Below are 16,398 nucleotides of genomic sequence, written 5' to 3'. Positions count from 1 at the left end.
GCCTGGGGGGCCTAGGCACGTGGTCGGCCCCCTCCCCCGGCCGGGGGCGCCTTTATTAAGAAAAAGCGGGTTCTATAAATAGTAGAAAGAGCGGGCGCCGCCCCGCGGGGCGGGGCTACATTCATGGGCCTGGAAGCGCGGGGCCGGGCGGGCCGGGCGGGTCGGGTCCGGGCCGGGCCGGGTCCGGGTCCGTCAGGCCGGGTCCGGGCCGGGCCGGGGCCGGGTCCGTCAGGCCGGGTCCGGGCCGGGTCCGGGTCCGGTCCGTCAGGCCGGGCCCGTCAGGCCGTCACCTGCGGGCCCGGGTAGGGCTCGCCCTCGCACCAGAAGTCGGCGGCCTGCGGCGTCTCCTGCAGCCACACCTCCCGCGGCAGCGGCGGCGGCGGCGGCGGCGGCGGCGCCGAGGGGCCCGGGCCGGCGCGGGGGCCGTGGCCGTGGCCGTGGCCGTGGGCGCGCGCGCGGGCCGCGGGCGGCGAGGCGGGCTCCAGCAGGCGGTAGTAGTGGCAGTCGCGGCCGGCCGCGGGGTCGTAGGGCGGCGCCAGCACGTCCAGGAAGGCGGCGGGCCCGTCCACCGCGTCGATCTGGTGCAGGTTGTCGCGCTGCGGGCTCAGCAGGCAGGGCGCGCTGGCCGCCGTGTACTCGTCGCGGGAGCGCAGCAGCGCCCGGCGCGGGGCGGCGCGCGGGCCGGGCCGGGGCGGCGGCGGCGGCGGCTCGGCGCCCGGCGGCAGCGGGTCGAGGCAGCTGATGCGCAGCGTGCCGTACAGCACCTTGAGCACGCCGTGCATGCCCGGGTGGTCGTGCAGCGGGATGGACGTGCCGCTCTTGAGCAGGAACACGCCCAGGCTGAAGTCGGCCGTCTCGCAGATGTGCATGTAGGTGACGGGCGGCAGGTGCGGCGGCGCGGGCGCGGGGGGCGCGGCCCGGCGCGGCCGGATGTTCAGGTCCTCGGCGCGGAGCTGGCTCAGCAGCTGCTGCAGCCGCTGCAGGTTCTCGGGGAAGGCCGCCTCGGGAGACCCGCTCCCGGCGCCGCCGCGGCGGAAGGTGCGCCGCGCCTGGCGGGCGATGCGCTGGATCAGCGTGGCCATGTCGTCCCGCGGCATGCCGCCGCCCGGGCCCGCCCGAGCCGCCCCGCAACGGCCGCAACGGCCCCCCCCCGCGCTGCGCCGCCGCCGCGCACGCGCACGCGCACGCGCGCCGAGGCCCCGGCCCGGGGGGAGGGGCGGCGCGGGGACAGCGGGGGCCCGCGGCGCCGGGCCTCTGCCCTGGCGCCCGTTACTGCACGCGCGTCGCCCCGGGCCGCCGACTCGGGCCGGCCCCCGCGGCGCCGCGGCGCCTGCCGGGACTTGTAGTCCTGCGGCCCCCGCCCCTCCCCCAGCGGGGACTCGGCGGAGCGGCCGCGGGACGCTCGGCCTCCCGGCATCCCCGCGCCTCCCGGCAGCAGGGGCGCGGACTACCGCTCCCGGCGAGCCCCGCGCGGCGCCGGCGGACACGCACTTCCGGCGGGCGGCCGGGGCAGACGGCGCGGGGGTGGCCGGGAAAGGGAAAGGGCCGGAGGCCGAGGGACGCTCCGCACGCCCGGCGGCCCCGGGGGAGGCCTGCCCCGCCCCGGCCCGGCCCGGCCCGGCCTCCGCTGTGCCCCGGGGGGCGGCCAGGCGGCACCCCGACACCCCCCCCGGCCCGTGTAGCGGCCTGCCGCCGCCCCAGGCCCGCGCTGGGCCCTACCTGCCCGCCGGCCCCGCCGCTCCGCTCCCCGCCTCCGAGCCCACTGGCGCCGGCCGCAGCACGTGCCCCCCGCGCCCCCCGACCTCGGGAACGGCCGTGGGGGGAGGGGCTGGCACGCGGCCCCCCGCGCGACCCCCGGCTGCCCAGCCCGGGCTCCACTCGCGGGGGGTGCCGGAGCCAAAGGCGCGAGCTGTAGTGAGTGAGCCGGGCCCCCCCGCCGGGCCCCAGCGCGCCGCTTCCCTTTACTAACTGAATCCTCAAATGTTTGAGAAACGGACCCCACGGCCAGGCCCCGGGTCTCCTCCGCGCCAGACTCCTCGCGTTGCGCCGGGCGCCAGCTGCGCCTAGGCCATCCTGGTGCCCCGCCACACACACGTGCATCGCGCCAGTCCTGAAGCCGAACCCTGCCCTGGGCTGCCAACACTCAAGGCTTTGACACTTTCTTCCAGTGACACCCATTCTCCTCCCTCCGGGGTCATTCACGAATATTTGGTGACCAGATGATGGGTGAAATGGTCCTGCCGGCCACCCGGCACTGGGGCCGGCCACCCGGCACTGGGGCCCGCCTCGGAGCCCCTGCCCCGGCTCACTGACCCCAGGGACGCAGGAAGCCTCCGCAGAAGCCCCCCAGAGGGGCCAGGCTTACTACCAGCTTCCTCCTCACTCCAGCCTCCACCAAGTTCAGCTGCTGTGGAGTAGGAGGGAACACTAGGAATGTTCAGGGAAAGGAAGAAGAAGACATAGAAGGGATTACTAGAGTCAGGAAAACACATAGTGGGAAAACCACGGAGGAAAGAGATGAGAACAGACAGCTGTGAGCTATTCCTTCTGAAGTCTTTTATTCCTATAAACTATATTTATTCCCCCTACATTTTCTATTTCATGAGCTGACAGTTATATGGTGATAGGTAATACTGATAGAAATTAATCCCACCTCCCACCCACGCTTAAGTATTACATTTAGCAGTGGGGGAAGCACATTGAAGAATGAGAAAAGCTGAGATTTTCTTATAGTTGCTTAATTATCCAGGAACTGGGGAGGACTGGAATAGCCCCCTGCCTACATCTCCTTTCTCACCTCCACCTACTCTCTTATGTGCTCTTCATTCTTTACAAGATTATCGTCTAGCTTCTTTCCTCCTTCATCCTTTTACCCTGGCCCCGCCTTATCTTCATGGGGCTCATTTTCCTCTTCACCAGGCAAGCTGCTAACTTTAACTTGTTCAAATCCTTTCTTAAAATTCATTTGATGTAGCAAGCTCTACTGGGAACACCAAGTGCTCCATGAACTGATTTGAAGTAGATGGATGTTAGTGAACTCTTAAAAGATTTTTTTTTCCTTCTGAGTGAAAGAGAAGGTTCCGATTTTCCCACTTTAGTTTCCTTGGGAATCCTCATTGCTCTACCTTTTTTTAAAAATGTGTCTATACAGTGGAAAAGAACATAAAGGAGCAGAACCTTTTTTAAGTGATAATTTATAATCAGTAATTATAATAATGAAATCTTATGGTTACAAAACACCTTTTGCCCAAACAGTTCCAGTTTTTAGCCATGTTATGTCATTATCTTGGTAGATTACAGATTAAGTTTTGAGGAGGTAGACCAAGGGAAAAACCTGGATTCTATTTTCACAAATCATAAACTTGGACAAGTGAGCTTACATTTGAATTTCCACATCTAAATCAGATTTACCTGTATGGACCTTTTCTAAAGAGAAGATACCAGTGTCTTTATTCTTTCAGAGATACATCTTTCTCAGAATAAAGAAGCCAGATCCCCATAGTACAGGAAGGAGGGATGAGTGGGTCTTTTGGACAATTTAGGTCCAAAGAACACAGCCAAAATTCAAATATAAATGAACTTTAATCCCATTTCCTTTTGTTTTTTTGGTTCATCTGTTTATATCCTGAACTTCTTTTCTTAAACAGTTATTACTTTGACTTTATTTTTTTAATGACAAGATTTAAAGTACTGTTGGTTAAGGGTGAATCCCCAGTTGATGTGGCAGCTCCCTTGGCACCCCCCCCCCCCAAGCTAAATCAATCTTGATAAAAGCACAGGGTCCAAAACAGTGGAGAGGTCAGTCCCTTTGATGCTGTCTGCTTGAGTCACAGTGTACCCGGAGTAGTTTATGTTTGAGTCCTATATGTATTTGTATATGGACACGTCTTCTCTACTAGAATGTTTTTGCTTTTTTCTTGTGTTGCCTGTACTTAGTGAAGTCCCTGGCTTCTAGGAAAGATTTAATAAATGCTTGTAGATTGATTGAATGCATTCCCTTTGGGGTGTCATTTTGGAAAGGAAATAGCAACCTAGGGTATATACAGAATCAGCTGAGGGAATCAAGGATGTTGAGTAGAAGACCTGGTAATGGGAGTAGGGGATGTTCCCTCCCCATCCCCATGCAGATTAATTGCCAGCAGACACTTGGAAAAGCCATTACTTTTATTTTGTATGGGCTTAGAAAGCAGAATTTGGAGCAACAGGTGACAGTTGTAGACAAGCACATTTTGGCTTGATGTAAGAAAAATCTTCCTAATAAAACTATGTCACAGTAATATGATGGTAGACTGCTTTGGGAAGTAGTGATTTGCCCCTCCTTCGAGGGTTGGACCATTAAGAACACACTAATAGAGAGGACATTACTGTTTAGGTACGGGTTAGAAGTGATCTCTGGAGCCTCTTCTCTCAAATGGGAATTTGTGAAATAAGATAATGATTTATAAGCTAATAAATTCAAAAAAAACTCAAAAATTAGACTCAGATTTGAAGCAGCCTAAATAGCAATGTCTACCAGTCCTTGTTTTGTTGGTTACCTTCTAGTGAAGGTGGCAAAGAAGATAGATCTGAGTTCAAATTCAGTCTCAGACACTTGACACTAGCGCTGGGACTTTGGGCAAGTTGCTTCACCCTGACTGCCTCACATTCAGTTGTCTTTGGTTTTTGCAAGGCAATGAGGTTAAGTGACTTGCCTAAGGTTACACAGCTAGGTAATAAGTGTCTGAGGGCAGATTTGAACTCAGATCCTCCTGACTCCAGGGCCAGTGCTCTATCCACTTAGCCACCTAGCTGCCCCATCTCCAGTGATCCTGTCTCCTATCTGGCCACTGGACCCAGATGGTTCCAGAGGAGAAAGTGAGAATGATGACTGGGCACAGCAGCCCCTCCCTCAAATTCAGTTCATCTGCTTGTCACAGTATCAACTCCCTGATGTGGTCTTCTTCAAAAATGAGGGACAAACAGCAATACCTTCTAGTGATGAATGGACTGCTTCATGTTCAAAGGTGTGTATTTGAAGTGGACCAGAAGGGTGGGGTTGGAAAGACCTAAAATCCTTCTCCGACTACCTACGGGACAGTTCTGTTTGGAGGGCCCCCCCTGAAGCTGCCCCTCTCCTCCCAGGCAGCCCCCCCCCCCTCACTTGCTTCCCTACCTTGGAAACTTGGTCTTATTTTTGGCTCCTCTGTCTCTGCTATTACTCACATCCAGTTAGTTCCTGAACCCTATCAGTTTCTCCCTCAGTAACAGGGATTGGATTTGTCTTTTTTTCTATTTCCATGGCACCACCTTAGTAACTGACTGTCATTACCTGAATTTCTAACAAGTCTTCCTACCTCTGTTCTCTTCTTTCTCCCATTTTATCCTGTACTCTGCTGGTAAAACTAATCTCCCTTCTGCATTTATATGATAAAACCATTTCTTCAACACCTTCCTTTTACTAATGGTTAAACTTCAGACTCCTTACTGTGGCCTTCAGGGCCTCCCCTGGAGACACCTATTTGCAGACACTGGACAGTGTGCTGGACTTTGAGTCAATACTGGATTTCGATCTGGCTCAGCCACTTATTCAGGGAGTGACTTTGGGCAAGCTCCTTCACCTCTCAGTGCCTCAGTTTCCTCATCTGTAAAATGAGAGGTTAGGGTTAGGCCTTCAGGTTTCCTTCCAGCTCTAAATCCATGATTCTACTTTCCAGTCTTCTCTTTTGTTCTGCTCCCAGGTATGTCATTATGCTGAACTGGATTGCTGACTGTCCCTTGTACATTCTCCTGCTTGCCATACCTAGTTTTTCTTCACACATGATTCCCAAGCCTAAACTGCCCTACTCCTCTCCCTCAGCCCTTTGAATTCCCACAAGCCCTTTCAGGTCCAGGGCTACCCATTCAATCATTACTCTCCTTTTCTGCCTCCCACTTTCCCCCTATATTAGACCCCTGAACCCCAAGGACTTTCCCTAAGTCCTCAGTACCATCAGGAACTGCCCCCCAAGAGGGACTCCTCTAATCTAAACTTGCTCTCTTGGCACAGGGGACCCAGTGGGTTCTTAACGACTGTTGAATGTGAATGACCCACCCAGGTTAGTATTAGAGAGGCTTCCCTTCTCTCCTTCCTGTTAAGAAATGCAATCATTATACAGCCATAAATAGTTTTGAACTGTAAATTAAATTCAAACACCCTTTACTTCTCTTAATTAACTTTATTTTTTCCCTGTTTTTTTGCTTCTTGTTTTTTTCTTTTCCCTCCAGAAGACATCAGCCATCTCTCTCCACCTCCCCCCGCTTTCCCATCTGTCCTTCCCTCCTGGCTAGGAGAGATTTTTTTTTTTTCTTTTTGCTTTATATTTAATTTAATTAATCGAGTTGAATCACAAATGGTGAAAGAGTTGACATTCAGCTTCAGCAGATAGTTAAAGGAGAGTTCTGGGCTGCCCCTTTTATGCTGGGCAGAGAAAAGTTGTGTTGTCTGGCTGTTATTGGGCTGCTACTTGTGGGAAGCCCATCTGTGGCCAGGGCAGATGAACCGTGGAGGGGGTCCTTCCTATGATGATGCCATCCCTCTAGGAAGGGGGAAAGAAGTGAAGGGAAAATTCCTTAGAGTGAAATCATTGATTGATTGAAATGTCTGGTATCTGAGAAGAGAATGTTGGGGGGTTAGTATCCAATTTAATTACTGAGACTTTTGAAGAATCAAATTACCTTAAGTTTCCTTTCTGAATTATGGAGTGGACTGCAAATACTCTTCTCTCTCTAATTCTCAAAACTAAAGGACTGTAAGAATCCCATGCGTTATGATCATCAAGATCCCATCAGAAATGAAAGGAATAAAGAGAAAAAGCTATGTTTTGTGTACCAAACACTTCTAGCTATCAGACTTGATAGTTTCTCATGCCTTTATAAAATCCTTTAGGCCTACAGTGGTGACAAGAGAAGACTGGAGAGAGGATTGATACCTCAGAGACCAAAAGATGTTTATCCTTCTGTCATACTGCCAGTTAGTAGCACGAGAGATGTTCACCCTTAAGTCACTCTGCTAGTGAGTAGCAGTACCAGAATAGAACCCAGACCTTCTGAGACTCCCTTGACTCCTATTTTTCTTCATGTAGTACATGAATTCCATTGATATTCTCACGTTGATAATCAAATACAATAGAAAGATCCCAACAGAAATGATAGGAATAAGGAAAAAAAAGCCCAGCTCCATTGGATGAAGCTGTTAGAGACCATGTGATGGTCTTCACTCACTTGTTCTTGGTGTGTTCATGCCTAAGACCCTCAGCAGCTTATTGAAGAATCTTGCCTAGAAACACAACACCCAGGTGAGCACAGACACTGGGAAAACCCTCCAGGTCACTTAACTCCTGTCTTCTGTCAACCCAGTCTGTTTGATAGAGAGGTCTGACCCAGAGACCTGGGTTCCCCCTACTCTTTAGAGATGGGGAGAGATCTTAAGAGCCATTAGTAGTCCTTGCTAGCTCTTTGCTTTTTGCTCTTTTACCAGGATTATCCTGTTCTCCTGATTATGTTAATAAGAACTTAATTTTACCCATTGCCTAAGGTGATCCACATATAATAAGTCAGAGGTTATGTAAGAGTGGCTTTAAATGGAACATTTTTACGTGAGTATCCCTGAAATAATTCTGAGGTAAAAAAAAAAAATCAAACTCTGCTGCCTTGGGTATTTACTTTGAAATATCCTCTGTTCCAGTTTTCTAGGCCTGAAGTGTTAGGAAAATATGAAGAACAGTGCAGTTTCCAAGTAGAGTGGTAGGAACACTCTTGTATGTAAAATATATCTTCTTTCTATTACCATAGTGTGGATATCAATGGAATTCATGTACTTATAGAAGAGTCATCAGGAGCCAAGGGAGTCTTAAGAAGTGGGTTCTAGTGTGATACTGCTGCTATCCAGCCGTGGGACTAAAGGATGGACTTCTAGGGCTGCTACCCAGCAGTGGGACTGAAGAATTTATTTCTCTAGTGCTGTTTCCCATTTGTCAAATAAGGACATTGAAACTATATGATATTTTTGACTGTTTTCATTTATCAAAAAATGAGTGTCAAGAATTTTATGTATATTATAACTGTGAATTTCAATAATCAGATCAATTCATATTGAAAAATACCACATTCTAAAAAGTGGTTGACATTTTTCTTTTGTTTTAAAAATATAATAAGGTAAAAATCAAAACATACATCCACACACATATATACATTTACATATATAAATAGGCTCATACACATGAAATTCTCTGGTGTGTCTATATTTATTTGCTCTTTGTTGAGGTCTCTTCCAGCTTTTATGATTTTCCCTGCATCTGGGTAAAACAAACCAAGGGTCATTATTGTCTTCTCCATGAAATGACCCTGTTTCTTAAGTTGGGCTGTAGTAGACTTCTAAGTGGAGACTTTTGTTCTACTCACCCCATGAATTGTTTTATATTAATAGCATCATGAACTAACCCTGGGCAGAGCCAAACCTCTCTTTGAGTTCATAAGTGCATTCACATTAGCGCTGACCTTGTGCTAGATTGTGGTCTAGACCCTGGGAATGCCGAACCAAAACACTCCCTGGTCTGAGGAGCTAGTGTTAAGTTGGACGGTAATGAAGCTAACTTTTATGTGGCTCTTACTCAGTGCTAAGCCCTTTATAAATATTCTCTTATTTAATTTTTCCCAGTTTTTGGCCTCAAGTTAGTTGAGGAAGAGGATAAGGATCAGGAGAGGGTCCTTTTTTTGTTTTGTATTCCTAGTTGCCAATCTGAGGTCTGGTGCAGAGTAGGGTCTCTTAGGAGGAATTGATAACCGATCTCCCTACACTGTGAAATAATAGCCCCCACGACAAAAGGGCTTGGATCACCTAGATGAATGTGGTTAGTCAATGATGCCTGTCCAGGCTATTCAGAAAGTTTGGGGTTATTGTACCTGTGTCTCCTCTTTCATGGCCCTTTGCTGTCATTGCTCTCTCTGCTGGATAGTTGAGACCTTCACAGTAGCAGTCAGTTTCTTTAGAACAAATTCTGCAAATGTTTAAGACCCAGACACTAGATCAAGGAACCCAGGACTGTATGAAAGAGATGAAATGATTATATTTTGTCCTGACATTTATTTTTCATAGACTGTTATGCTAATAATTCAAAGGCATTAGATTCCCACCCCCCTTCCCCTGTCTCCCCAACTGTATGTGTTTTAAATTTGTTTAAACCATGGTAATTACTTATTGTAGAATATAATAGGTCTAGTTTGTGGATGGACCAGGAAAGGGATCATTCCTTAGAGTAACTATAGTTCCTAGGCTTGTGAAATCACTGATCTAAAGCCAGAAGGGCCTTCAGAGGCTGTCTAGTCCCAGCTTCTAATTTTTTAGATGAGACGGAGGCCAAGGTTTCTCAACAGAGGCAACAAGGGCTGGGCCCTTTGGCTCCAAATCCAATGCTTTTCTCACTATACCATTTGCCCCATATTTTCTAAGGCTTAGCTTAGGAGGCAGAAAAAGTCCCTTGAAAAGTAGAAGGGTATGGAGAGCCTGGCTTTCATGAGGTACCTGGCATCAAGTCTTAAGTACTCATAAGAAAGAGTTCGCAACTAAATAAGCTTCCTTTCCTTCTTTGAAGAACAACTTGCATTATTATTGAAATTTAGGACTTCAGTTGGGGAAGTGGTAGAAAATCCCCAGACTGATTTCACTAATGTGTCCTAGGGGCACAAGGATTTAAAAAAAGAAAAAAGGTGGGACTTGACTGTAGCGAGGCCCCTACCTCTTTTCCTTCCTTTCTCTCCTATCCCCTTCTTTAATCCCAAATTGGCAGATGGGTAGAAGAGAGCAGTGGAAGGAGAACATCTTCACAGTTTGGAGACAAGTATCTCCAGAGAAGAACTTGAGCACTTCCCTTTCTCATTTCTTTGTCATGTTCTTAAGGCTGTTAATGTGGTATTAATGTATAGTGTGGAACTCGATTCTCTCCACGGCATCTGAAAACCCCTTGGCTTCATCTCCCATATGTTCCTACTTTAGTCTCAGATGAAGAATGACCCTTCTCCTTGTAGCTTGATCTCATCCCCTTCTGTCAGTCATCTTTGCCCCACAACTATCTTCCCCACCAATTTCTAGCTCTTTTTCTTTGCTGCTGCATACACATACTCAGAGCTCCTCCCTCCTAAGAAAACCTTTACTTCTACTCCCATGCACAGTGTCCTCTAGGACTTGTCTTTACAGAGAGAGACTTATAGAAAGAGGTGCCTACTTTCCACTTCTTCACCCCTCACTCCTGGCTTCCAACCTTATCACTCTGCTGAAGCTGCTTTCTCCAGTCCCTTGTGAACTCTTCTTTCTCAGGTCCACAACCTACCTTTGGCCTTCTCGCCCTCTTCAGAGTGGCCATCTTTGACTCTTGCCCAGGCTCTTTTTCCAGGTACACTGACCTCTCTGGTTTCTGGGATGCTGTTCGTGGCTCTCCTTCTCCTGGATGACTTCTCCCATCATTAGCTAGACCACCCCCCTCCCTTACCCCTTGGGTTACTTCCAAGACTTGGGCCTGGGCCCTTCTCTCTGTCTACACCCTCTCAGTGGCATCATTAGATCCCATGAGTTTAATGATCACCAGACAACTCCTTGTCCTCGTCTTTCTCCAGAGCTTTAGCTCCACAGCACCAACTAACTGCTCCCCCCCTCCCTCACTTTGACATGAATGTCCTTTGGGCATCTATAACATAACATGCCCCAAACTGAACTGATCTCTTCCCCAGACTTCCCGTCCTTCAGACCTCTTGATTTCTGCCCAAAGCTCCACCCGCCCCCCCCAGTCACCATGGTTGGCAGCCTTGGCGTTATTCTCTACTGCTCATTCTCTTTCACCTCCACCACCTTTCAGATCTGTTTCCTCTTCAGCCAAAGGGACCTGCCAGAATTCTGGGCCTCATTGCTTCTTTCCAGGGTAACATCAAAAGACCTTCTCCTCACTAGTTCTCCTTCACATAGCTGTCACTTCCTACCTAAGAAATGCCATCTACTGTGAAACGAAAAGAAAGCAAAATTTCATATAGTCCAGTATTGTGAAAGCAAAGGCCTATTTCTTAGGTTTGCTACAAGTAGCTCCTGACTGGAATGCCAACCCCTTTTCGAGCTGGCTCCATGTATTCAGCCTATTCAGGGTTAGTCGATGTTATTGTCCTTTTCTGATCATGGCTTGGCCATGTTGCCTTCTTGTGGTGCCTTCCATTTGAGCCTCCAGCTCCAGGCTCCTGGCCTTTGCCCAGCTCTCCTGCCTCATCTGGGATCTGCTCCCCTCTGGCAGTCTCCTTCCCCTCTCCAGCCTCCCGAGTCTTTCCTGACCCTCCCCTCCTAATTTTTGTTGTATTTATCATGTTTATATTGCGTTTTTGCTGCTAGGTGAACATGGTCTCTCTCTCTCCTTGTCAAGGACTGATGTTTGTAGGCTCTTAAGAACTGTTTGCAGATTGGACTAAATGATTGCTTTGTTTTTAAGCATTAGAAAAGTTTAGGTCCTCCAAGGAGCTCCTAAGACTTCCATCTGAAATGTGGTTTTGTTGTTTGTTTGTTTTTAGTTTTTTTGCAAGGCAATGGGGGTTAAGTGGCTTGCTCAAGGCCACACAGCTAGGTTATTATTAAGTGTCTGAGGCTGGATTTGAACTCAGGGACTCCTGACTCCATGGCCCGTGCTCTAGCCACTGTGCCACCTAAATGCCCTGAAATAAGTTTTGAATGTCACCTGCTATCAGCTGATCCTTTAGAACTTGTACAGTTCTGATAGCCCAAAAAACTCATGTCAAAACTGTGTTGTATCTAAGTATTGTTCTTATTCCTATTCTTGTTTTAGGATTGGGAACTCTAGTCCCTTGTTGGGAAACAAGGCATTAGCTAGTTTCCTTTCTTGCTATCTTATGTTAGATTAAAAATTAATTTAATGAAATGTTAATACTCACTATCCAACCAAAATGTTTTAATCTCTTTTGACTGGAAGATGAACACTGGTTTGCAATTTCTTATCTTGAGACTCCCCATCTGGCTGGTCTTGGAAATAAGTTCATTTTTTAGCAGCATAGTAACTGGCAATTAGAGTTCTAGAAATGCCAATTTTAATCAAAACTTCGATTTCAAAGATAGAAAAACTTAAATGAACCGTAGACTGCTTTTCCATTTTATTCACTTAGATGTTTTTAAAAAAGCAATTTAAATAATTCACAGAGAGGATTAAGATGTCCCAGTAATGGTAAGAAAAACAGCTTAGATTCCTAAATGCAGTCATTCTTACTCTGAAGACTCTGACACACACATCTTTACTATTATTGTTGTCTATAACATCCTATCTTCTTTATATGTATTAAGACCCTAGAACACCCTCTGTTCTTACTCTCTCAGAAATTTTACAAAATAAAAAAAATTGCTAACTGAATTTGTGTGTCCTAATAGTCAGTAGATTGATAACAAATTAATAAATATGAACCAGATAATTAAAACTAGTTAACTAATGTCATTAGATTTTTAAAAAAGTATCTTGTATTTTATTATCCTAAATCCTCCTTGGATAGAGTTCTTTAAAGTTCTGTTTTATTAAAGAATTGATTTCTTCAGAGTCAGAATCTTGAAAATAAATTTTAAAAATCATTAGAAGTAGAAAATTTTGTTTTCTAAAATGTGTATATGGTCTAGTTGCATTTACCGAATCCCATTCTGCTCTGTGATTAGTCACTTGTAGACCTGACTTTTTTTTTTATTTTTATTTTTTATAGACCTTTACCTTCTTCTCTGGGACGTGGAAGCAAGCAATCTCCCTCTAAATATATTCAGGAGCTGGAGCAAGTGTTTCCTGTGGGACCACGGTCAGCAGTAGGTGATCTTCCCTGGTCACCTGCTCATTGGATAGAATAGCAGGAATCCAGGAAAAGAGGCAGATGATGGAGCTGAGTAGAAGGCCAAAAGGCTCTACCTCCAGAAAGGTAGCGTGATTGTTCCCACCCTGTCCTTGTTCATTCCTGTAGCCCTGGCCCTGAAATTAGGTGTCCAGCTGCTGGGTCTGCTGTCAGATGAGTGATATGCAGATCCTCTTGTACCAGCATTTCTTCTCCACAGCCCACAAAATACTTTACCTCTCACCATGGAAAAAAAAAAAGTAGGAATGAAAGACAAAATACATTCAATTCAGTTCAGTTCAACTAATGTATACTAAAGATTTCTTACGTATAAGACTGAACTTGGTCTTAGGGATACAACTGAGTTACCTATCTCTAGGACCCTACACCTAGAACTTAGATGGGATCTTTTGGGTCTTTTTGTCCACTGCTCCCCTTTTACTGAAATCCCATATTCTCTCTGTGCTCTTTGGTGGGTGGAGGAGAGACTCCCTTCACTGGTACAGACTGCAGCATGATTCCAGGTAGTTCTTATTTATGTCTACCATAAATACTCCATAGAGGATTTCTTGCATAGGAAACTTCTCTGACATTTTTAATGTGGAAACTCTCCCTCAGGCTGTGGGTGATTTATCATTCTAGCTATAACCCACCTGATTTTCTAGCCAAATCTTTGTCATCTTTTTTCTACTTCTTGCATAGAATCCATTGTGGTTAATAGACTATAGCCTACTTGTATCCACCATGTTCTTTCTATTTTGGTTCCTCTTCCCAGCCACATAGCATCAATGGAATGCTATTGGATTTTTGTTATAAAATGGACTTTTATGACATTGAGCATCTTGAAATCATTTAAAGGGCCTCTTAAATTCTTAAATGTAACCACGTCTTTTGTTCTAATTCAGTTTTGGGCATGGCTTATTGTGTAGCTTCATTGTATACATATTGTATACATATCTTTGGGTTGTCTTTATAATTGCATATCATAAGGGCACTATGTCTTCAACTATTTTAGTTTTTCATTGTGGATAGCTAAATTGGTCTTTAAATGACCACAAATTTCATTGAATGGAATATTCTAGAGTTCTATGCAGTCAACTCAGTATTACACATAAATAGAAACTTTTAAAAATATTTCATTTTTCCCCAATTATATGTAAAAACAACCTTTTTTTACATTCATTATTAAATTTTGAGTTTCAGATTCTGTAACTCACTGTCTTTTCCCTGACCCCTTCCTGAGATGGTAGGCAGTCTGATATGGGTTCTACATACATAAGCATGTAAAATGTTTCCATATTAGTCATTTTGTTACAGAAGAAAAACTTGAACAAAGCAAAAAAAGGAAGAAAATGAAAAATAGTATGCTTTGAATGCTGTCAATTCTTTCTCTGGAGATGAATAGCATTTTTCATCATGAGTCCCTTGGGATTATCTTGGATCATTATATTGCTGAGAATAACTAAGTCATTTACAATTCTTTATCATACAATATTGCTGTTACTGTGGACAATGCTTTCTGGTTCTGCTCTCTTCATTCTATGTTAGTTCATGTAATTCTTTCCAGGCTTTTCTGAAATCATCTTGCTTATCATTGGCACAACATATAATCATATATCACAACTAATTCCCTAATTGATGAGAATACTCTCAGTTTCCAATTTTTTATTACTAAAAGAATATGCTATAAATATTTTTGTACAAATTTTTTTTTCCTTATTCTATGATCTCTTTGGGATATAGACCTAATAGTAATATTACTGGATCAAAAGGTATGTACAGTTTGATTACCTTTGGGGCATAGTTCCATGTTGCTCTCCAGAGTAGTTGAATTGCTTACAACTTCATCTACAATGCATTAATATTCTGATTTCCCCACATTTCTTCCAATATTTATTACTTTACTTTATTTTTTTGTAAGTCAGTGGGGTTAAATGACTTGCCCAAGGTCACACAGCTAGGTAATTATTAAGTGACTGAGCCTGCATTTGAACTCAGGTTCTCCTGACATCAGTGTTATTCTATTCACTGAGCCACCGAGCTGCTCCCAGCTTTATTTTTTTTTTTTTTGGTCATATGAGCCAATCTGATAGGTGTAAAGTGGAATTTAAGAGCTGTTTTAAATTGTATTTCTCTAAGCAATAGAGATTTATTTAGTACATGTTTTCATGTGACTCTAGATAGCTTTGATTTCTTTCTCTGAAAATTGCTTAATTCATATCCCTTGTCCATCAATTGGGGAATGACTTTTATTCTTAAAAATTTGACTTAGTTCTCTTTATATTTGAGAAATTAGGTCTTTATCAGAGATACTTGCTTTACATTTTCCCCTCTTTCTGCTTTCCTTCTAATTTTGTTTGCATTGATTTTGTTTGTACAGAAACTTCTAAAATTTTATATGAGCAAAATGATCCATTTTCTATTTTTTAATGCACACTATATCTTGTTTGACCCCAAATTCTTCTCCTTTCCATAGATCTGACTGCTAAACTATTCCATGCTCTCTGAATTTGCTTCTAGTATCACCCATTATTTCTAAATCATGTACCCATTTTAACCTCATGCCTAGTTTGTGCCATCTTGTTTTCATAAATAGGAGCTTTTTATATAAGTTTTCTCACAACAGCAACAATAAAAAATTCCAACAAACTTTTCTCTGTGGTCCTATTTGTAATGAAATCTTGTCATGATGTCAATGTACAAACAAAAGTGAGTGTTATTCTTACAGAGAAAAAATGATTTTATTATTTTTATTTATTTATTTATTATTTTCATCATTTCAGTTCTAGTATTCTTTAGATGGTACAATTAGAATTTCTGAGATTACAGGATTTTGGATTTAGAGCTGGAAGAGATGAGGTTCTATGGTTTCTTAGGACTTTCCAAAGTGTAGAAGGAGGGGCTCGTAGTTCTTGGGAGCAGGCTACAGGACATTACAAATGAGGATACACATCAGAGACGTGGCGTAAGCAGTGGTGTGCTATTCAACTAGAACTGGGGGCCACTAAACCACACTTGATGAATTAGACAACTACATATTTTAATATATTTCTTTTAAAAAATACACCAGTACATTAAAATCAAATAGGAACTACATTTTAATTTTCTTTGGGTTACCCTTGGGAGTGTTATGGATCATGTGTTTGACTCATGGTATTGACAGAGGTACAATTAGAGAAATGGATGAATGGGAGAAAAAAGATAAGTCAGCAAGTCATGTGTGGATGAGGGAAGAATAATCACTGGACACTGAGTACTGTCGAGAGAAGGTTCCCTGCATGGAGGATAGACCTTCAGGTTGAGTGTATGAATATGGGACATGGATAAGACCCACATGGGAGAGGCTCCCATAGATGGATTACACCCTCCCTCTTTAGAAGGCATGTGATTATTCAGTTGTCTGATTCTCATGACCATAGTTTGCCAATACTATCCATGGGATTTTCATGGCAAAGATAAAGGAATAGTTGGCCATTAGAGACAGGAGATAATGGGACTTCACACTTGATCCTTACTAGCTGTGTGACCTTGAGC

The 16,398-nt window shown here is 45.3% G+C and overlaps 1 protein-coding gene across 1 annotated transcript; it reads right to left on the bottom strand.

Moving 5' to 3' along the window:
- Nucleotides 1-206: 206 nt before the first annotated feature.
- Nucleotides 207-1,145, bottom strand: ADO (2-aminoethanethiol dioxygenase). Its single transcript, XM_074232342.1, has one exon. It carries the CDS (start codon nucleotides 1,095-1,097, stop codon nucleotides 279-281), a length of 819 nt encoding a protein of 272 aa, XP_074088443.1. The 5' UTR covers nucleotides 1,098-1,145; the 3' UTR covers nucleotides 207-278.
- Nucleotides 1,146-16,398: the final 15,253 nt, after the last annotated feature.

The sequence above is a fragment of the Macrotis lagotis genome, chromosome 4, assembly GCF_037893015.1.
Source record: "Macrotis lagotis isolate mMagLag1 chromosome 4, bilby.v1.9.chrom.fasta, whole genome shotgun sequence".
In the NCBI taxonomy this organism is placed as follows: Eukaryota; Metazoa; Chordata; class Mammalia; order Peramelemorphia; family Peramelidae; genus Macrotis; species Macrotis lagotis.
This window is presented reverse-complemented; position numbering and strand designations above follow the sequence as displayed.